A 23534-nucleotide genomic window follows, 5' to 3' on the forward strand; every position below is an offset into this window, starting at 1 on the left:
CCGCAGAGCAACCATTCAGGGATTTTTTGGGTGCTTTTTCAGTGACTTTCCTGCAATCTGGATTTGATGGGAGTGATTTTTCCCCTCCAACGTGAGCCAGCCTAACAAATATCAGCAAACACACAAACTTTTTGTCACATAGTGTGTATGTACAGCTGCTGTATTTTCTGGGAAGAGAAAAGCGAGCAAGATAGTGCATTCAGAGATGGAAAAAGATGTAAGAAAGACCATACAGGAGAGGAAGAAGAGAGATTCTATTTAAAGGTAAAGACTGCTCAGTGGCATTCAATGAACTGGAAATTTTAATTTGCAATCTGTTTTTTATATTGTGAAAAGTCCTGCAAAACAAAATGAAGTATGTAAGTAATAACCTTAGCCTGCAGTATTGCGGTGAATTTACAGGAAAGCACAAAGTTAGATTATAAAGATCTCTTTCTGCATTTACTTGATGACTTGACTCAAAAAAGGTGATTTATACAAGATCTTTTTATGTCGCATTCCCAGATGAGTCAAACTGGTGTACCATGTAGGTACTGGACTGCAACAGGAATGTCTTCTGTCAAGTTTTTTCTTCAGTCTGAGACTACTGAAACAGAAACTGCTTTTTGCAGGTGATGTGGTCCAGTTGGTTTCATCAAGCAGAGGCTAAACATCGGGCATCTCTGCTTAAACTGCGGCCCCACAACCTAGACCTGGGTGAGGTAGAAGGTAGGTATGTCTAGGGATGTCTAGGGATTGAATCAGACCAGGTCATCTGTTCGAGCTTTCTTTTTTTTTTTTTCATATTTACTGGAATGTTCCACCCACAGATGATGTTACATGGGAAAAAGCACCAGTCACTGAATGAATCTCTTGAGAGAAGGTTCTCCAGTCCTTTTTTTTAGGACATCAGATAAGCTCATCCAGTTTTTATTGATGTGTATTTAAGCTTTACTGTTGCGTAGAAATTCACCCAAGCATTGTACTGTTCTGCCCCTCCACCTAACCTCGGGTTAATTCAGGTCAATACAGTTACTGTTTGTCCACCTGGATTCGTTCACAGTCTTAACTGTTTCATTCTACATTACATTTGTAATGATGACAAAGGAAGAAAATAAGATGGTGCTAGAAAATATTTCTTGAGGAGGCAGAAAGGGAAAAGGCAATCTTCCCTAAATGAATTTGTAATTGTAATTGCTTTAAAAATGACAAACAACAGCAGAAGTTGAATTACAGTGAATACATGGATTGAGGTAATGAGGTCATGCCACACAAACCAGACTGGGTGTCATTATACTCCCCCCTTCTGTATAACCCCACTCACTGTGTAAACCCCCCTACCCCAGCCTTTCCTAACTGAGGGATCAGTCATTCTTTGTTTCACACTACATTTGAAAAAGTCGGTCGGTGGCTGGTAGCAGTCTGAATGCAGGTTAAAAGCTAGTGATCCTCCTTGAACTACAGTATTGAAAATAATGCTTTATCGCAGAGGTAAAGTTTAAACCAGAGCTCATATGTTTACATTTAAACAAATGAAATGTGGAGAATGTATTTAGAACTTGCCGCATCCTGTAGATTTTGATCTTTTGATTTTGCCAGGCCAAAATCACAAGTGTTTGTGAGGTCAACTAATCTCTCTCTCTCTCTCTCTCTCTCTCTCTCTCTCTCTCTCACACACACACACACACACACACACACACACACACACACACACACACACACACACACACACACACACACACACGTCCCATAAAGAAATATAGTAGTCAAAATACACAGGGCTTTAGTGTTTGTGTTGCATCTGTCCCCTCAGTTTGAATGGTACTCTAGTTTTCACCTCTCACTTTTTATACCTCATACACTCACATTTAACACTGATATTATTAGTTTCAGATGTAGCCATTCTTGTATTTTGCTTGTTTACATTATTGTATTTTGCACAACTCTGTTGCTTGTGAAGCTCGCACACAAGAATTTCACTCACATGTGCTGTACCAATGTACCTGCACATGTGATGTGACAATAAAAGTGATTTGATTTGATTTGATTTGATAAGCAGTAAGGGGAGCAGGCAGGTCTTCTTACATCCCCGTTTCCTACTACTTGTGTGGGGCCGGTGATCTGGGATGTGTGTGTGTCTTGGCCTGGGTCTGGGGCTTGCCAAGCCTTGGTCCCTCTGGCACATTGTTATTGACGGTGTGGGGGTTCCTCTTCCTGTGCACCAGAACTGAACCACAGAGCAGTGGAAGTAGGTGGTCTGGTCTGATGAATCACATTTTTTTTTTTACGGAAGTCAGTCTCATGTTTGGTCATTGTTTTGCTTGAAACCTTGGGTTCTGCCATCCATGTGGATGCTACTCTGAGATGCATCTTCCTAAGCATTGTTGCAGATCATGTCCATATAATTACACATATAATATGAACTTTCTGTGTGAGTTTATTTCTTATCATTATTTCAAGATTAAATGGGTTATTACCCTTCCATCCTCTAATCTGTGCCATTGCTATCACACTTCCTGAGGCAGCTCTTCTGTATCCCATGTTTTGTTCTCACTCTCTGTGTTTAATTTTTTTCTTTCTGCTTTTAGACTGGTTAATCTGGATATTTTGAATTCAGACTGGAGCAGCCAGGGATAGAACCACCAACCACCAAAGATTTGTTAATGACCTGCTCTACCTCCTGAGCTACAGCCACCCTAAGTCAGCCAAGCCCATCCAAGCCCCTACACGAAACAGTTACTAAGCGTTTGATTAAATACATTTCATCCTGACTCCAAACAAGCAGTTAGTAACATGTGAATGTGGCTTCCTCTGTTAACTTTGTGTTTACTTTGTGCCCAGTCTTTATTGATTTAGGTGATGGGAACTGGCCACTTTGCTCTGCCTTCAACTTTGATGTTTCTCTGCCATTGTTTGAATCTCAGTTAGTTGGTTGGGTTGACTGGTTGTTTGGCAGCCTTTGAACCTTTACAAAGATGTACTGTTATTACCAGCGTTTTTGTGCACCTCGGTTGCTCTCTGCATACCAACAGGCAAACAAAACGCTCCTCTCCAGCCTCTCCAGTGAAGGAGGCTTCAGAAAACAGCAGGTCTGATCTGCTTTTATCTGCACTCTGATGAGATTATAAGAGCGCTAAGTGGTCTCTTAACTGACAACAAGATCCTTTTTAGGAGAGAAGAGGGCTGATATGTTATGTATTGGCTGGGACCACCACACACATTATCAGACACACAATGGAAAAACTTTCTATTTTGTGCTAGCCTAGGTCACAGATGACTTTATTAAAGAGGCAGAAACGTGTTGAGGTACTTCTGCATTCACTCCAACTACACAATCTCTGATTTTCCTCATAACATCTCCTGCAGCAACAATGAGCTTTGCAATCAATAACCCAGCTTGTATTTGAAACATGTGGCTCTGCCAACAGACAAGAAATCTGACCTGTTTTGAACATTGGCATAACTGCTGGGATTTATCTGTTTTGTGGAGGAGAAAAATTGCAGCAGCAAATTGATACGAAAAACCAAATCTTTGTGTAAATAAAAGCCATAAGTGAACATATAACTTCACATAGCTTCACAGCACCATAACTGTTTGAATGAAAGTGACTGGGGGCAGGAAGGTTGGAAAGTTCAGTATTTTTTGTTTGTTTATTTTCTGCTGGGGAGTTGAGATTTGTTGTAAATTTGAACTTCTGAACATTTACTCATCTCCCACCCCAAAAAGCATAATTATTTAACCCTAAGATAACCATGTAATTCTTTTGAGAATGGAAGTTCCCAAGCAATAAAAGGAAAATTTATTAGCTGGGACCACATCCTTATTTAGATTTGAAAATGGTGAATGGAGAATCATGAACTGATGCTGCAGTTTGGGGAAAGGGCTCAAAGGGGACTGGCAGTAGCTCCAGGTGCAGTCAGATCACAAGAGAGAAGCATCCTCTAGAAGTACCCAAAAAGCTGATTCTGTTCATCTGGACGTAAAGTTTTCAGTGGGAGAAACATTTTGTCACTCATCCAAGGGACTTCTTTGGTGTCAGCTGACTGCAGGTTTCCCCACGCTTATAAACAGCACATTTGAATAATGACTGAAACTAGCTCCACTGAAGAACAATGGGCTGTGAGGTCCGTTTCTTGATCATTAATATGCAAATTGTCACGACCACTGATCTTCAAGAACATCATATCGAGAAGGTCCTGAGTGAATGTGGTTATCCCAGCTGGACATTTATCAAAGCTGGGAACGCACCTAAAGAAAGCTCCAACCGATACAGGAGAGAAGGACAACTGCTGTCTTAGCAAAAACCCTTAGTAAACCTGTATGTGTCAGGAGTATTGGAACAGTAGAGACGCATTTTCTTTAAACACTGCTTCTCTGTGGGTTTTAAACCCCAAAAAACACTATGCCAAAAATAGGTCCATCCCCAAGGATTGGTTCAGCCAACACAAACAGAGTAATATAGTGTATGCTGTTAAGTGCCAGGACAATTACCATGATTTACACATAGAGGAAACCAAATATCCACTGGCTAAGCAGATGGCACAACTCAACAGACTCTGCTGTCTATTCACACCTACAGATCAGTGGCCATGCTTTCAATAATGAGGATGTGCATATCCTTGACTGAAAAAGACACTTGGATGAGTGATGAAAAATTTCTCATTTCACGTGTTATGGAAATTCTTGAATAAAACTGCAACCAACAGGCGAGCTTGAAAACACTGAAATTGTTTAGATCACACACCTAACCCATTTTTCTGAGGGAAAGACATCACCCTGAACCCTTTTATACCTCCCAAACAAAGAACATTCCACAGCAGATCCTTATCTCTTCAGTCTAGGTTCCGACCAACTGTCATCTCCTCTGCAACAGGATGTCTACAGCCTTCAAGAGGAAAATGAGTCTGCTGTGAAGCTGCAATAAAACTTGGGCCCACTTGTGATCACATTCCACATGCATACAACTGATGTCAAGAGTGAGCTTTCTATACTGAGTACAGAAAGGGTTACTACTATTACTAAAGTGATGTGATTAATACATCAACTAAAGAAATTTTCAGTACACACTGAAAACGCTACGTCCAGGTGGACAGAATCAGCTTTTTGGGATATCCTTAGCTGGGTGATTGAGCGTGCATCAAAACATCCCCTAGAAGTAGTACTGATTGAGCATGGCAGAGGTCTTGGAGATTTTTGCAAATGTATAACTGGTAGGCTTATGATGACCAGTGGCCCATGAGCTTGATTAAGCGGTCAGGGATTCTTTTGCGAGAAGTGGATGCTGCCGCACGAATGTGGAAGGAATGGCCAGACAAAAGATTACGAGAAATTCAGAAAAATGAGAGAACTTGATGAAAATGTGAAAGAATCTGTCACAGATTATTAGGCAGAGGACTCACTCGCAGGACTCTGAAGTTTAGAGAGAAGGTGAGGGTTTATTTACAGTGTGGCACCAAGTGAGAATATCTACATATATACAGTGAGACAGATAACACGGGGCTCCAGGGTGTGGAGGGGGGCCCGAGGGGACGGTCCAAGGCGGGGTACATACACTCCTCTCCAACTTAATCCACAACTCACTCTGAATGTCCACTCCAAAATGCTCACGCTCACTCACACACATCCACAGAAATCCAGACGGCAGGGAAGACGGGCAGGGAATCTAGAAGGCCTGTACACAGAGAAAAACAACATTAGGAGGAAACTCTGGGTGATCACAAGGAATACTTCCAAAGGCTAGGCTACACTGACGCTAGGTAATGTAACGATCCAGCGAGGAAGCAGCCTCTCTTGCCATCTTAAGTAGTCTGCCAGGATCAGTGTGAATGAGCCACAGGTGTGTGTTCAGAGGCAGGGAATCAAGGTCCAGTTCCGCCCTGGTGGGAGAGGCGAAGACAAAAAACACACACACACCACAACCTCTCCAGATCTTGAGAACCATGACAGAAACCAGGCTCTGGTAGCAACGTGGCAGGTAGTAGTGACCATACTTCTGCCTGGGTGTGAAAATGCAGAAGGATAAAAGATCCAGATTTAGGGGCAGATGTTGTGGGGTTGAATGGGTGCCTGTGTCAAAGACCTTTGATGAACTGTGACAGCTGAGATAATGTTGAGGTTAAGCGAGGGGAACCTGTGAACATTTTGGCAAAGAAATGGATCCTGCTGAGATGTGCTTTGATTGTGGGGATTTTAAAGGACAGTAATCAATGTGCAAATGATACATGGTACCAATGTTGTGGAATGAATGAAATGTAATCCAATCAGCCCAGTAGCTGGTCAGATTGCCCGCTAAGAGTCTGTCAATAAAATCTTCTTGGGAAAGGTGGATGAGTTCTGCAATGCTAGGGTTTAGATCTCGAATGTTGTGGCTGAAAATAGAGGAACTGGTGTCAGGGCACCTCTGCATGAGGGGCAAAGGCTCTGAATGTTTAACAGTCAAGACAACACAGGGAGTTAGCAATGGCATTATAATGGTCTGGGATATCTTCTGCTCTGAGTAAAAACTGGTGAGTGACTGACAGCCATGTGAGATGACGCACAAAAGGCATGATACAAGGGGAATTGCTTCAGCGTTTGTTAATTATGTATACTACAGCAAGTTGTCAGAGTGGATGAAAATGGTCTTTTTGACCATTCATGGCCCAATAATAAGCCTGCAATAACTACTGGAACTGGAAAAATCCAGGAGAAATTGCTGCAGAGAACCACCGTCGGCAATAATAACACTCAAAGTCAGCAGAAGGAGCAACATCTGTGTAGAGATGAACGTCATTGGTGTGGGGTAGCTGATCATCATACAAGAAAGTGATCCCATTCAGTCGGTGATGAGAAGTTGTCAAAGCTACAGTTCAGAGCAACTGTCTTTTAGAACAAGAGGGAGCAAGGAGAATGTTTTGAAGGAGAGGATTAATGTGATTGAGATTTTTGATGGGCAGTGAAGCTTGGAACTGCATGGTAGCAAGGGTTATGCCAAAGACCTCCAGGGATGTAGAAGGGCGCTCTGTTTTCTCTTATATCAAAATGGACACCAGGTTCATTGAAAACTGACTTCATGGTAGATAACCTGGGAGTCGGAGGTGATGTGGGAGGAGATGTGACCAGAAAATCATCAAGAAGATGGACCAGTCAGATGGGCAGTCAATGGTTATTGGAGAGAGCTCAACACAAGGCTTCAGAGAGTGAGTCAAACAGTTTAGGGCTGCTTGTGCAATCAAAAGTTAGCCAAAATGCAAAATAATAGGCATCCTTCTACTTGACTCCAAACAAGCACCAGAAGTCAGGGTGACTTAGCAGGACTTTGAAAGCACTTCTAATGTCAGCTTTTGAAAGCCAGGCACCTCTGCCAGTGAGTTTTACAAAGGAAATGGCATGGTTTACTGTGGAGTTTTTAGGAGAAAACCATCACTGGAAATAAGGTCGGTATATGGCTGCCATGAAATGCTGATCAATCTATGATGACAATGATGAGTGTCTGAGGTAAATTATCTATAAGGAGGGATGAATAAATGCTGGGTTCTGGAAAAATCTAAACCCTTGCCCAATTTAAATTTGACTAATCTCATAATCAAAATCATCTAGCTGTGCATTTCTGGGTCCTTTTCGTTCTGACTGTTAGTCCAATTATATCTGTCGTATTCCTGCCTTTGTAATGTGTACTGTGTCACCTCCAGTGTGTGAAAATGGTGATCCTTCAACTTGATGTTCATTTTTGGCTAAGATAACTCCTCAATTAATATATAACCTTGGGGGAAGATTTCATTGTGCACTACCACTGGAGATGAAAGAGAGCGGACCCAAATGCAGACACACAAAACGGAACTGTTTTGTGTGTCTGCTGTTTAACAAAACGTGAGCCTTTATTGTTGGAGCTTAAGTATCGGAATTTCAGGAGCGGGTCCACTCCTCCAAACACGCTCCTTCCGGTTCTCATCTATATAGCTTCCCCCAGTCCTACAAGCTGTTCATTCTCACTTACGTGCCCCACCCTCCCTCCCCTTTTCAATTCTTTAACTTCTTCACTTCTATTTAGTGCATGGGGATCTGCCAGGCCTGGGAGTCGTCGCCAGTCTCCTTCGAGGCCTTCCCCAAACTGCAGCTCAATTCATGTCCAAGCCATTCACCTTTAACCTAACCCTACTAAAACGCTGTCTAACATAAAATGAGGATGTGGGCCCAGCTAGTGAATTGGCTGCACAAACACTACAAAACGAGGCAAACGGGGAATTGAAAAATACCAAGACAAACCTCACCTGGAAAAGCTAAACACAAAACCTGAAACCTGAGAGCAAGAACTAGAAAAACCTGAAACCTGCAAACATGGGTAGAGAAGCGCAGGGGGAGATTCACAGGGGTTGATGAACACACAATCTGACAACAAACAGAGGAATACCACGGTTAGCAAAACGATCCAGCAAAGAATCAGGCCTTAAGTAGGACAAAAGTAATCACACGTGATGGATGGCAGGTGAGTGATGCTGCACAGGTGAGGACTGAGGCGAGGACGAGACTCTGACTGTGCCCTGGTGGCGAGGAGTGAGAAAAGACAGCAAAAATACCCAGAAAAACCTTGGACCATGACAGGAAGCCTGGTAGCTCCATGGCTGGTAACTAGCTTTATCACACACTGCTGTGGAATCGCATACAATTTTTCATCAAGTAACCAAGTGTGGCTGTGTTGGTCACACTGGCATGAACAGCATGCCCAAACTGATCCTACAAGGAGTTTGGTCCCAGACCAAACCAAGTATCTCGAGATTGCCACTGGTTTGCAGAATGTCATCTTAAGATCTCTCTGTACTGAGATTACCTCCAATGATGACAAGCCTTGTTTTTCAAGTGAGTGAGATCCGACCCCACACCATCATACTGCCTCCACCAAAAGCTGTTACTCTACTGTTGCAGCAATTACCATGATGTGTCGTCTCCTGTGTAACCAAAAGCTCAAAGGAAGATTCATAGGATAATAAGCTTTTTAGCATCAGCAGAAAAGGTATAATATGTTTTTCATGGGGACAACCCACTCTGTTTTTGTAAAAGGTAATCCTCCAGTAAATGCAAGCTCATTAATCTAAAATGTATTTTTAACACTGAAATATAATTATTGATGCTATCCATGAATTCTCTTTTACAATACAATTGAGTTCTCTTTTACAGAAAGGCAGAAAAAAATGTAACATACATCCAACCTTTGGATAATTCTTTGATTAAGATGTCAAATTACAGTTATTGACTTGTATTCTGAATAGAAAATTTTTGTTTCAGTGATTAAATATTATCCTTGAATATTTTTTTTATATCTCAGAGATGCCCAGTGTGCCACCTGAAATTTGGGTATATAAAATGCAACATTCACCAGTAAAGAGAAATCTTGACCACCAGGGGGTGACTGTGATTTCATGTCCTTCAGTTTTCAGTATGACAGAATGATTTTTCAAAGCTGTTTCTAAACAAAACTTCCCAATGGTGAAAATGGAGCTATGTGTTGGCATGTTTGAGCACAACAGAGCCACCTGACAGGACTGCCAGCCAGTAGAACTTCACCTCAGTGCTTTCAGAAAGTTGCTTTATGTGTGTTCTGCAGGCAACCAAGAAGGAGAGTGTAGAAAGGCCCTAAAGAAAAAGAGTCTGCAAAGTGGAACTCCAAGCTGTAACTCAGAGTTTCCTAGCAACATGCTCTGCAAGATGAAGCTGAACCAAACTTTCTTGATCTTTGTTTTTCACTCCTGTTTTGTTGTGTTTTTACTGAAGCTTGATTTTATTAGGTGAACATCATAGTTTAATCACTTGAAATTCGCATCCTGCAACATAATTTTCTTTCTCACTGAATTTTCAACTGAAGCATTTGAAGCACAGTTTGCATGTGTAATTTCTTCACTGTAAGCTCTCTCAGACTCAGACCTGTTGAATGTTAAACCTTACAGCGCCCCTATTCTGGTCTCCCAAAGGAAAAAAAAAGAATGAAGACAAAAGCATGAATGCATAATTAATATAGTGAAGCATTTTTAATTGTTGCTGGTCTTCAAAGTTTTCTGGTGGTATTGTCTCTTGGTTATGGGCCGGCTGCTTCCAATGGCAAAGATTCATTCAGATCCTTTCAGGGCCTGAGCGCTGCAGAAGCACCAGCAGACAACAGCTCCAAGCTCGCCTTTTTCCCAGAGTGTCTGCCCACACAATAGACTTCCTTAGCCTGCACACAAAAGAGGCTGGTGCATGAAAAAACACCCAAATTCAATGGCATTCTTGTCCACAATTCACTCTGAGAATACGTGCCTCCCCTCTTTCCCTCTTTTTCTTTCAGTGATGTATTAAGATGAAATGTGAGGACCAGGAAGTGATTTACAAAAACAAAATTGTATAAATCTAGACTGTATGTAAAAAATTAGCAGCCTGAAAAGTGAGACCAGTGTAGAAATGCCTTGCCCTCCTTTCATTCTCATGCCAAGTAAAAAGGAACCTTTATAACATCAAAACACAACAACAGTCAATTCAAGGCATTTTATGTTGTAAGGTAAAGACCCTACGATAATACAGAAAGCACTTAGCAACAGTGGGAAGGAAATGCTCCATTTTAACCGGAAGAATTCTTCAGCAGAATCAGGCTCAGGGAGGGGCAGCCCTCTGTCATGACTGACTGATGGTGAGGGGAGGAAGAGAGGACAAAAGACACACTGTGAAAGAGAGCCAGCGATTAATTATAACTAATGATTATGTTATGTGATAAGAAGGATTTTAAATTTGATTCTGGAGAATCAAATCTAGAGATCCAATCAAGAAAAGCCAATACGGGAGAAATATATGCTCTTTTTCAGTTTTCAGTTTTATTTGTCATATGCAAGTTAGCACAGGGTCAACATTGCAATGAAATGTGTTTCTAGTCCCTGTCAGTACTATTGCTGCAGCATTTGGGATCAGCTGAAGCTTTTTCAGTAAGTTAAGTTTCTTGATTGGATACTCTATTGAAAAATTACACTACTGCTCACTTGATTATTGACATCAGAAAAGACTTGTTACTGATTTTGCGGTTTTAGTCAATTTAAGTCTAAAAGAATGATATTAATTTAATAAAAAATAGTTGTACTTAAACAAAAACAGATGATAAAGCAGAGTATAATTTAAGTTGTCGTTGTTGTATTGCTGGCCTACAGCCTGTGGTCATAAAAAATATATAGCTATTTATGATATTACCACATTTGCCATATTAACAATATGGTGTATAAAAAGTGTTAAAAAAAAAATCAAGCACCTAGGCATGCAGACTGCTTCTACAAAAAGCTTTTGGGAGCTAAGGGAATTCCAGCATGATAGAATGCCACCTGTGCAAAAGTCATATAATTTCCTCAGTACTAAATATTCCACAGTCCATTCTTACTGACATTATAACAAAGTGGAAACAACTGGGAATGACAGCAACTCAACCATTTAGTGGTAGACCACGTAAAATCACAGAGCAGGGTCAGTGGATGCTAAGGCAGAGGTTAAAAGCTTTTGGCAGATTCAGTCACTACAGACTTCATGTGGCCTTCAGATTACCTCAAGAACAGCATGTAGAAAGCTTTATGAAATGGGTCTCCACAGCCAAGCAGCTGCGTCCAAACCTTGCATCATCAGGCTGAATGCAAAGTGCTGGATGCAGTGGCGTAAAGCACATTGGCACTGGAATGAGCAGTGAAGATGTCTTCTTTGAAGTGACGACTGACGCTTGTGCGTCTGGCAGTTTGATGGATGAGTCTGGGTTTGATGGTTGCCAAGAAAACCATCCTTGTCTGACTGCACTGTGTTGTAAACTGTTCCTATTCATTGCTTTTCCAAGGAATACCCTTTTCCAAGGGTATTTTTGTCCAAGGGCGAGTGTCTGCTGGCTGGGCTTTAGTCCATGGGGCCTGGCCGGGCACAGCCCGAAAAAGGAACATGGGCCCATCCTCCTGTAGGCCCACAACCTGCAGGAGGCGCTCTGGTGCAGTGTTTGTCAGGTGGCAGCTTGGAGCGGAGGCCCTGGAGGATGGATCCCTGGCTACCAAGACCTGTGTGGCGGGGTGTCCGCAGTCATGCCCTGCAGACTTAAGTATTGCACTGGGTCCTGTGGTTTGGGTTGTTGTTGGTCTGTAGAGCTGGCAGTGGGAGAGCTGCAGCTCTCTGACCGTGTGTATTAATAAAGCTCATCAAAATGTGTCCAGGTCTGTCGTGGTCATTCACAGTGGTGCCGAAACCCAGGAGGGAAGACAAGGCAGAACCAGGACTGGGCCAGCAAAGGTAGGAGCTGGCGCAAATGTTGGATGAGCTGGCGGCCACGCAGTGGCAGCAGGCGGGAGTGTGGCTCCATGGCCTGGAAGAGCTGCAGGACCAGACTGAGGACCACCTGCAGATGACCACCTGGCGGCTCTAATCCAGTCCTGGCCAACACCGCCGCCACCCCCACTGGCGTTCCCTGACGGTGCTGGGTTGGAGGAGATCCCGACTGTTCCGGCGCCCGTGCCGGCCCCCAGGTTGCGACCAGCTGGGTGGGAGCAGCTCTGCCCGGTGGGGGCTTGCGCCCATCCCTGCTCCCCAGAGGAGGGCTGTGGAGCAACTGCTGGGCTCTCCACCAGCTCACCCACCTGCTCAGCCGGGGCCGGAGGTCAGCACACGGAGAGTGTGGGAGGAACCTGCGAAGCTGTTGCTGGAGGTGTGCGATGGGCTGTTCCAGCCGGTGGTGAAGGAGGCACGTGAAGCTCCGTGCTTTGTATCCTCATTAGTTCATTTCCCTTGTGTCCAGCAATAAAGCTGCTTTGATTTACTTTTCTTACCAGGGGACAAGCTGTTTGTGTGTCTCAGTTATATGTTTAGATTGTGGGACGATGTGTTGCTTGAGATCTTTTAGCCTGCTTCACTTAGAAGCTAAAACTCAAGTAATAAGAAAACCTGTACACTAGGAAACTTGGAGACACAAGGAGGGATTGCAGACGCACCAGCAAGGGACAAGGGGAAACTGACACAATACACACGGGTGATTAGGGAAGAGGAAACAAATGGGAACACAGCTGGGACAAATTAGACCTGACGGAACAGGGAAGAAAAAAACAAGCACACTGAACATGGGATTAAAGACTGCCAAAGTAAAACAGAAAGTACACAAACACACGACCTTGACAGAGAAACAGGGATAAACAGGGAGACAAAAGGTGAAACACAAGGAGATTGATAAGAAAATATAATCGATGAAATTATACTAGAAAATAGGCCTCTGTCTGAGAGGCCCATGTAGAAATGACTTTGAAGGCTCTGTGTGAGGAAGGATATGAGTGAGTGAGCTTACTTTTTAAATGTATGATTTAATGAAAGAAAGGCATTCATGGAGTAAAAGAGATGTTCATGTGAGGATGGCCTGAGGAGAAATTTAATTGAGAGACTGCATAAAGTGAATAAAAAATGAAGTGAAGTATATAATATGTATCGCGCCTCTTGCCCTATGACAGCTATGATAGACTCCAGACCTTGAACTGGATAAGGGGGGAAAATAAACTGATGGACCTCATAGAGTGTAGAGCCCCGTTGTTCTCACACGATTGTGGCCCCACTGACACACATTCTGACCAACAACACCAAGATGGTTATCTGAGTGGCATTACATACTCTATGTGTTGAGTTACAGAGAGTGAGGATGAGTGAATTGTGGGACTTGCTCGACCATTGTTGGGGTACACGTTGAGGCCAGCTGGCACTCTGACCAACAGCTTACCACCCCGAGGCTGCTAGGAGCTACAAGGGGCCACAACTGAAGACGAGTGAAGCTGGACAATATAGCCAAAGCCTGCAGCCTAATCCTTCTGCTCAGACATCTGCAGCAGTCTTATTTCAAAAGCTAGGCCCCCTGGCCCTGTTTTTTCACTAAATCCCCCCTCCTCTCTTCATGTCCCACCTCTTCTTTTCTCTGTGTTATTCTGCAGCAGGAAAAAAGGCTGGCTTTTAAAGTGGCCCGTAGTATCACCCAGATACAAGACCTGAGGCTGCCAGTCATCAAATGGAAGCTCTCTGGGCCTTTCATAGTGCTCACTTTGCTCTTGTCCACTCAAGGACAAGCGGAAACTCTTATTTTATCATGTGAAATGGCTCCAGACAAGGAACAGAAGGCCAGCTGTTAAAATCAGACCTAGCTGATTTTGAAAGCAGGGGACCAGTGTTTGTCTTGATATTAGCATCATCTTTACAAGAAAGAGACTGAATAAATTAAATGAGTCAGCACGTTTCACAAGGCTTCACAAGATAAACTTACTCTGGTAATCCTCTCAGATCCTACTAGAGAAATTGAGACATAGAAAAGTGAAAAGTAAAATGGCCATTATTTGCTACTGCAGTCAGTCATCAACATGAACCAATTAGCTTTCAGAAATAATGCAAAAAATGGCTATATATAAAATTCTGATTTCAGTGGAAGAAATAAGTCTGTTTTGGGTTTATACAAGTAACGTTCTTTGTCTTAGGTTTAATGTCAGAAAACGCAAGATCTATCTTCCATTCTACAGAGCAATGTCCTAAATCTCTCTCAAGTAATTATCGATAAAAATTAATAACTAAATAAAAGGGTTCCTATGAATTTGTGCTACAAACATTCACACTATTCATTAAACCAGTGGTTCCCAAACTTTCTTTGCAAGGCCCCCTTTTGTTTTACAAGAAAAATGTTCCCCCCCTGCGCGCACACGGACGCGCACAAATACATCCTTTAACCACACACACATATTTTGCTCCACTGCGATTCATTTCACACCTCAAACATTTAGTAAACAATTAGGCAAATACACGTAATCTGCAATAAATTACAGGTAGTAAGGAAATAAACTACTAACTCTTTTACGAGATGTCCACACCTACATGGGTATTTTTGAAAACGCAGCTGTTTCGTCCACATGTAAACGGCGTTTCGAATCATCGAAAACTGAGACTTTTTTAAAACTCGTTTTTTGCGTTTACATGTGGACGAGAAATACAGAGTTCGTCATGCAACGTCAGAGGTATGTGCCTTTTTTCACGTCACGCTGTGCGCCAAGTTATTGTTTACATGAGAGGAATTGCAGAATGGCAGATAGTCAGATTAACAGTGACGGTATTTTGTCTCTATCTTCAGGTTTTACACGCTTACATATAAACACGCAGTTACTGTCCCTCCATTTAGAAAGGCAGAGGCGTCACAGTGTGATTATTTTACATGTAGTTGTGTTTTTTCCTGTGTAATAATATTCAACATTGCTATCAATACATTTTTCAAAAAATGCCTCTCTGTGCAAAATGGGTTTAAAAACATAAACAGCTGTGGGATACTGTTTGTCCGTGATTTAGGCAGGGGGAACAAATTGTGGCAGGATCAGCCTGATATTATTTGTATCCAGCTGTAACTTTACTGTATAAAGAGCTAACATCTCCAAAATGTCACAACAAGTAATGAACTAAAAATCAAGAATGTGGGATACTGTTTGTCCCCCAGCGCTGCTCCCGACGAAGGGAAAACCAATTCTCCAGGGGAGACCTACCTCGGCACTTGTGCAGGTGAAGCCAAAGGTAAGATTTGCTTCACCATATTTTCTAGTCTTTGGCATAGAATGAAGTTGGTTTGGAAACATATTCAGCAATGCTTCATCTCCTGCTTTGCGTTTGTTCTAGCAGTGTCCAAGTGTTTTTTTCCCCCTTTTTCATACCGCGCCCCCCCTGCAATGGCTTTGCGCCCCTCCTAGGGGGCGGGCCCCACACTTTGGGAAGGTTTGCATTAAACTAACACAACAATTGCCTATCTTCCAACCACAGTTTAAGAGGTCAGCCGCTTTGACAAACTTTACAAAAATATCTTAATATCTTAAATATCTTAAGTCTTTAACTTAGATTTAAAGACAACCACAGTTGATGCTTGCCTGAGGTAACCTGGTAAGTGTCATGGCACTGGGTCTGTACAGTGTTCATATGTTTTTGGATTTTGTTAATATTCTCAGACTTAGTATCATCATTCGTGATTTTGGTTTTCTTAATTGTTTTCTGCTCATGTTATGTTTATAATTTCTGGTCTTTAGTTTTCTTACCTATGTTCCACATTTCTCCTTTAGTTACTCTCTTTTTTTTCTTTTCTTTTTTTTTTTTTTACTCTCATCTCCCAGCCTTGCGTGCCTTAGTCCTCATCTGTCAATGTCCTGGGTTGGTGACCCAGTGTTTTGGTTTCTGTATTATTATTGATCTTTGTTGTTATCTGATTCCTATTGTGATGGTTTCTGTTTTTGTTTCTCTAGTTCTTAGGTTTTGGTTCTCGTACTCCATCTCGCCTGTGTAGTTTCCAGTCGGTGTTACCTCAGGAAATCACATGATGGGGTGGGGCTAGGTTTCACAATGAACTCGTGCAAAACTTTGGCTGATTGTGACCTACACCAGTTTTCACACCTTGGCTCATGTGATTAGGTAGAGGATCATCAGGGGTCCACTGTCCCTCTTGGGGGGATACTCCCACAGGGCTTAAATCTGGGACTTCTCGGATGAGAGGTGAAACGTCTTCAAGCAACTTGAAGTCCAGGAAGTCCAAGAAGTCCAGACGCTTTTCTTTCCAAGCTCCTTAGACTACGATCACCTGGATGACTGAGAACCTTCACAGGCATTTTGTAGTGTTTCTTTTCAGTCACAAATAAAGGCTCGTTTTCAGTTTGAAACATTCTCTCCTGCATCATTGTCTACGCCTGAGTCCATCCCTCTCAATCTTCACTCTGTTTGTCTTGCAAACCATGACAGTACCCTCTGACAATAACATGGACCCAGCAGACCGCAGGCTGTACGAGCGGCAGGAGGCAGCCATCGCCCGGCTGGAGGAGGAGCGCCACTTGAGGCCATGGCGCACTCTAGAGGAACTCGACTGGCTCTTGGCGGCCCCCAGAGTGGTCCCCCGGAGCTACCGAAAGCCCCCACCAAGCTGTGGGAATTCTCCGCCTTTCTTCGGATGTTCACGCTCCAGCCTCAGTGTCACCATTCTGCGCGCCAGAGGCTCAGCTGTTTACCCTGCTTCCACTTCCCGGAGAAAGCAGCGTTCATGCCGTCGCCATATGGACTCTGCTGAGCAACTCCTGGTGGTGGGTGATTATGACTGTTTTTCACACTCTGCTGCTGAGTCCACAAACAAAACAAGCAATAGACTCAGCACAGATAGGTTTGGTGTTTCTCTGCTGGATGATGATGTGGACTGGGAAAACCTTTTTGCTCCCTCTGAGCAGGGAAGGATAAAAGACCATTATCACTCTCCAAAAAAGTCAAAGGCAAAGTCTGTTGGTTCAAGTTCTGTCCGTTCAGGTTTAGTCCATTTTGGTACTGTCATTCCTAGGGATGGGTATTGATAAGATTTTCACGATTCTGATTCCATTTTCGATTCTGTTTAACAATTCGATTCTTTATCGATTCTCTTATCGATTCTTTTTTTTTTTTGGACAACACTAAGGTAGATTAGCTTAGAACTTTGTTTTATATCTTCTCTTTGAACAAGATAGAAATTTAGGAGAAGCATGGCCTTACAAACCCAGCAGTGAGATCTTATGAGATCCTTAAGAGATCCAGCCTATGGCTCTTCAATGGGATGTCACAGGGTCCCCGGGGGAAAAAATTGTAAATGTAAAATAATAAAATAAATATTCTTCTGTAGCAATAACAAAGTATAACATAAATTATTCTGTAGCAATTACACAAGAATATCCAGAAATGTCCCTGCCTACAATTAAACACATTCACTTACCGACAACCGAGGGCATCTGCTGTGGCAAATGGGTGCAAACCTTTTACCACAAACTTAGTCCCTGCTCGGTGACATTCGTCTATCCTGGACTAAAAGGTAGACTGCAGCGAGAACTGCCAGCATCTGAGCCAGACTCTGTCTGTCTCTCTCATCATGGTCACCTAAATGCACAGTAATGGCAGGTTTTGTAATAAGGCAGATCGCACTAACATAATATGCACTGTTAGTTGATTATTTACCTGCCGCATTAACGGGAGAGGACGTGCAAACGTTACCGCTGCTGCTGGGTTGAGATTCACGAGTCCGGAGCAGAATTAAAAACACAACATTCATTTACAGTTTTTTACAGACGCTAGGACACATTTCTCAATACTTAGGTCACTTTTGCAAAACTCTTCACACAATCCTCCTAACTGACCGTCAGCTTGGCAAAGCAGTTCATTTCACATTCAAAATGCACTACAACTACCAAAACACTTTATTCAGGTCTCAAATAACCTCATTCTTCCAGAACACTAGCAAAGGTTGACAGCCGACAAACACACTTTGTCACCCACAAAACAATGACCTAAAAAACACTAACAACATGTAGCATTACACAGTGTTTTCTTGTGTAAAACAAGGACACATCTCTGTTTATAATTTCAATATATGTTACTGGAATGAATCAGACATCATGCAGAATTCGTTACAGTTTTTTTCAATCGCTAACAAGCGCCTACCCATACTTCAGATACTTTTTCTAAACTCTTAACACAGACTCACACCTACAAAACACAATTGGCCAAATGGATAATTTTCTTCTCAAAAATACATTTTGTTAAATATATACTAACTCTTCATTTCAAAATAGAACACATCTTTCTCTGCACACACTAACTGTACAAAAACACTATAAATCTGACTCAAAATGAAATTAGTCTGTCAAAGAATAACACTTGTTTTCACTTCACAAGGTACATGCAGTCAATCAAAGTACACCAGGTTTCAAAATACTGGCTATTATTGACATTACAAAAACTGCATAGACTTTTATGTTTCAGTTTTACAGGTATTTGCATGCGAAACATGCAATCCACCATTTTGACACCAGAAATGTCTTGGTTGGTAACTGTATGTCCACATGTACAGTAATGTTCACATTCAAAAGCATTCCAGTAAAAAGCAAACAAGTTTATGTTTCTTTACTGTTTACTACAGGAGGTACAGTAGAAACACAGTATGATAGGACAGAGAAAGTTTTACAGTATTGCTTACAGTGAACAAAATATCCATGAAACGCACAAGAGCATTCTGAACAAAAAAACAACAGCAAAAAGCCAAGATCAAAAGGGGGGGAGGGGGGCTAAAAAAAGGCAAAAACTTTGCATCTAATCTCTGCGATCTTCAGGGTTAGGCCACATGTTTTCATCAACATCACATCTGATGTTATCCAAGTCGATGCACCTGGGATAGAATCGCCTGGTATGTCGGATCCACCCTTGGCAATCGTCAACTGTGATGTCCCTGGAGCCAGCATCCATGGCTTCGAGGAGGGACATCTGGTCATGTGGCTGATGGTCATAAACCTTCCACCTCCATGCAGAAAAGAACTCCTCTATGGGGTTGAGGAAAGGTGAATAGGGTGGAAGGAAGAGACTTACCAGTCTTGGGTGGACTTCAAACCATGTTGTTATTGCTTGCGAGTGATGGAAAGCCACATTGTCCCAGGTAATTACAAAGGTCCTCATGTTTTCACCCTCCTGACCCTGCTCTGGAACCAGGCGCTGGTGGAGATCATTGAGAAAGGCAAGCAAGCGCTCTGTATTATAGGGTCCAACCTGACATCTGTGAAGGAGTAATCCTGCATTTGCAATTGCTGCACACATGGTAATGTTTGCCCCTCTCTGTCCTGGCACATCAACTGTGGCCCTTTTTCCAATTACATTTCGTCCACGTCGACGCCTTTTGGCCAGATTGAATCCTGCCTCATCGATGTATATGAATTTATGAGGGGCCTGGTTGGCCTCCAATTCCATAACTCTCTGAAACAAAGTTTATGTAAGTCATGTTATTACTGTATACCATACTGTACTGTAACCTAGTATTGTGTAGGTTACCTACTTGCAAAGTGCAAAGCTTATAGAACTGGACATTGGATTGAATATACACTATACCTGGACATATTGTCGTCGTAGCTCCTTGACCCTCTCACTGTTCCTCTCAAAGGGAACAGCGTAGAGCTGCTTCATCCGCACTCTGTATTTGGACAATGTCCGCGTAATGGTTGTGAGGCTGATTCTATCGATATTGTCAAATATCTCATGGTCCGCCACAATTCTAGTTTGAATTTCACGCAGTTTTATTGCATTATTTGCAGTAACCATTTCTACAATGGCAAGCTCCTGATCATTACTGAGGAGCTTTCCTCTTCCCCCAGAGGGTGGAAGACATTGCATTCTTTAGAAAGACAAAAAATTCAACATATGCATTACTGTATGACCATATTGACATGTCAAGTGAGAATAGAAACAATCCATGTAAAATGCAATACTTACCTGTTGGTTTGTTGAAAGATGCGTATAATGGAGGCAACTGTTGACCGCCTCAAATTGGGCTGCACTCTTTCACCAGCCTCTCTTAGTGAAAGACCATGGTTGATTACATGGTCAATGATAGTGGCACGAATTTAATCACTGACTACTGTTCTTGCAGCCCTTGGAATGCCACCACCACGCATTCTTACACCTCTACCTTGCCCTCTCCTTGGGCCTGCTCTTCTCCCTGGGCCCCTTGCTCTTACTCTTCCTCGACCAGACATTACAGTGTTTGTCTTTTTTTTGTTTCCAAAAACATCACTCCTCAAGGTCTTGCCTTATGAACCCCACTGAGTCTAAGCCAGAATGGAAGAAGCTGTCGTTGGCCCAATTTACCCAACATAAATCAGCTGTGTGTCAATTATTCAATTGTTTGTTTATTATCAGCTGAGATATATTTTTGATATTGATATTGTTTTTGTACTGATATCATTGCAGAAGCAGAGGTTTTTATACTGTATCTACGGTTTGGAATATTGTTTTTGCTATTGTGGGATGTTGTGTGTTAACATTCGTAAATACTACAAAAACAGTCCATAATTTTGTTGGGAGGTATAACTTGTCTGTTAAGAAAATGTAAGCATTGTGGAAATGTGTTCACTGACTGCATATTGGGTGAACACGACATGAAATGTAAGAATGGTATGGCCACAACAGACCGATGCTGTGCTAATTGTGTTTAGAGTTTTGCAAATGTGACAACTGTTTGGACAAACGCTTGTTAGCGACTGGAAAAAACTGTAATATTTGTTTATGTATTTTTTATTTTTTTGCACTAAGTAATCCCAAAATACAAGAATTTGTATACACACCATCCACTGATACACATACAATAGTAATGCTAATCTACTCGGTCTCCTCCATTTGGCCACAGGTTCTCATCCACATCACATCTTATGCCATCTAGGCCAATACACCTAGGAAATAATCGTCTGGCTGCCAGAATTGAAGGAGTTGAAAAATTGAAGGAGTAACACCTGTGTAGATGTTCATCTACAATGAGAATCAGCTGTGGCTGGTTAAACTGCATTTTTAGATTTAAAATATGTTTCAATAAAATATTGCTGTTGGATTTTGCTGTCTTTTTAAGTTTTGCATTGTGTTATTGTTTTGGCCATAAGTTTAACAGTTTTGAAAACAGTATGTAAGCACATGCAAAATGTCCTGTCCGTACAAAGGTTTTTGGCAGTTGTTGTGTCTGAGTGAGAAGATAATTCATGAAATTTGAGAGATGTAGTCATTGAATGCATTTTGTGCCAAAACAATGATAACTGATCCTCAGTTTAGCCCACATAGACTTCTGTTGTGCTCACTGTGTGAGGAGTTTTGCAAACGTGACCTAAGTATTGAGAAATGTGTCCTAGCGTCTGTAAAAAACTGTAAGGTCATCGCGTGTTTTGTGAGCAAATGCTTTTGCATATTCATAGTGTTTCCTCCCTTAAATGAAAGATCTACTATGCAAGTATTGCAAGTTGCCCTGTTGTCATCCGTTCTCGTAAAGTATGACCAAACTTTTGAGCGTTTGAGCCGCTTGTTTCCTGCGAGGTAAATGACGCTCCGCAACGTGGTGATGTCATTCAGGGCGACTGGAATCGATAAGGGAATCGTTGCGAAAATGGCAAACAATTCCAAGGAATTGAAACAGTGGGAACCGGTTCTCAACAAGAACCGGTTTTCGATACCCATCCCTAGTCATTCCTGAGTTGAATAACTCTGAGACTGTGTCTCCAAAGATTGTTAAATCAGAGACTGTTTTTTCAAAGACTGTTAATCTTGGTGGTAAAAATGCAAAACCCACTTTGGATAAGTCTTTGTTTGCCTTCTCCTTTGCCTCTCTGTGTTCCTGCAAAGGAAAAGAGGCAAAGGAAAAGCACCCTCCAGCACCCGTACCTACTCCTCGGGTGGGAGTGGCTGATGTCCAGTCTGCCCCGGCACCCGTGCTGGTCCCCAGGGTGAGGTCAGCCACGACACAGCTTACTTCTGCACCCATACCTACTCCTCGGGTGGGAGTGGCTAGTGTCCGGCAGGTGCCTGCACCTGTTCCTGTTTTCTGCTGGAGGCTCTGGCGAGCCGGTCCAGCCCCTGTCCTCGTGTCCTAGAAGCTCAGAAAGGTTAGCTCAACAACCATCACCACCATTACTACAACCATCATTACCGCATACACTACAGCCTTTGCTTCAGTCCCTAGCTCTGTCATTAACTCAGCTATTAGCTCAGTTTCCTGTTTTGTTACCAGCTTAGTCTTCAGCTCAGTCGACAGCTCTGTTACCAGGTCAGGCATCTGTTCTGTTACTAGTTCACTCATTAGCTCTGTTGTCTGCTCAGCCATTAGCTCACTCCTTTGCTCACCCACCTGTTCTGTCACCATGTTCATCAGCTGAGAGCTCTGAACTCTCTCAGCCTCCCCCAGCTACTTCTCCTGAGAGTTCTACCAGGCCATCTCAGTTTTCTGTCTCTGCTCAGAGTCCATACGAGCCTTCCCAGCAGTCCACAGCAGCTTCCATTGAGAGCTCTGCAGGGTTGTCTCAGCCTCCTGTCTCCGATGAGAGCTTGTGCGAGCCATCTCTACAGTCTGCAGCAGCCTTCACCGAGGGCTCAGGCGAGCTCATCCTGCCTGCAATGGACTATGCATTGCCGCAGCCTGAAAGGCAACCTGAGCGTGGAAGTAGAACAAGCTGTTCCCTGAGTCCAGCACCACCTTCGTCATTGCCGTGTTCTTTGGAGCTCCACCCTGTCATACCAACCGGGTCAGAAGGTGTAGTTATCTACAAAAAACATCCCATTACAAACTGAATCCAAGACACCTGCCCTCTGTTTCATTGGTCTGTTTGAGATCCTGTCAATGATCGACCCTTTATCTGTCCATCCTAACGTACCTTGTAATATGAGAAACAACTCTTTCCATGTCTCCCAGCTCTAACTAGCCCATTGTTGGGTGTGTGTTCTCACCTTTGTGAGGCATCGGGACCTTGGTAAAGTTCCCACTCTGGAGCCACTCGCATCTGCTGTTAATCACACTCACCTGGGTCTGATGATCTCTTCACAGGGGCACTATTTAACAGTGTGGCTGAGGTTCAGTCGGAGCTGGGTCTTTGAATGACTCGAGTTAGTGAAAAAGGTGAACTTACTGTGTCTTTTCTTGGTGAAGAAAACTAACTGTTGTCCTCTTTGTATTGTACTCTGTGCAGAGTATTGGAGGGAACTCTCAGCTTTTGTAAATGTTTCTGTGGAAACCGTGTATCTCAAGGAATAA

The 23534-nt window shown here is 42.7% G+C and overlaps 1 protein-coding gene and 1 long non-coding RNA gene across 3 annotated transcripts; both read right to left on the reverse strand.

The window, feature by feature from the left end:
- Window positions 1-9966: 9966 nt before the first annotated feature.
- LOC145430120 (uncharacterized) lies at window positions 9967-22866 on the reverse strand. 2 transcript variants are annotated; one of them, XR_013910531.1, is made up of 2 exons: window positions 22635-22866; window positions 9967-10166 (listed from the first exon to the last, which is right to left on the reverse strand). It is a non-coding gene; the product is annotated as an uncharacterized LOC145430120 (long non-coding RNA). The 2 variants fall into 2 exon arrangements; XR_013910530.1 differs by lacking the exon at window positions 22635-22866 and adding an exon at window positions 14803-14995.
- LOC145430119 (uncharacterized) lies at window positions 18879-20562 on the reverse strand. Its single transcript, XM_080304520.1, has 2 exons — window positions 19862-20562; window positions 18879-19729 (listed from the first exon to the last, which is right to left on the reverse strand). Exons 1-2 carry the CDS (start codon window positions 20141-20143, stop codon window positions 19076-19078), a joined length of 936 nt encoding a protein of 311 aa, XP_080160646.1. The 5' UTR covers window positions 20144-20562; the 3' UTR covers window positions 18879-19075.
- Window positions 22867-23534: the final 668 nt, after the last annotated feature.

Source organism: Astatotilapia calliptera, chromosome 7 (genome assembly GCF_964374335.1).
Source record: "Astatotilapia calliptera chromosome 7, fAstCal68.1, whole genome shotgun sequence".
NCBI classification, from domain to species: Eukaryota; Metazoa; Chordata; class Actinopteri; order Cichliformes; family Cichlidae; genus Astatotilapia; species Astatotilapia calliptera.

Excerpts from the sequence above, each read along its gene's own strand:
- LOC145430119 (XM_080304520.1), bottom strand. The coding sequence starts at position 20,143 with ATGCAATGTCTTCCACCCTCTGGGGGAAGAGGAAAGCTCCTCAGTAAT. Across the intron at positions 19,730-19,861 it reads TACGACGACAATATGTCCAG|AGAGTTATGGAATTGGAGGC; the intron begins GTATAGTGTATA and ends ACTTTGTTTCAG.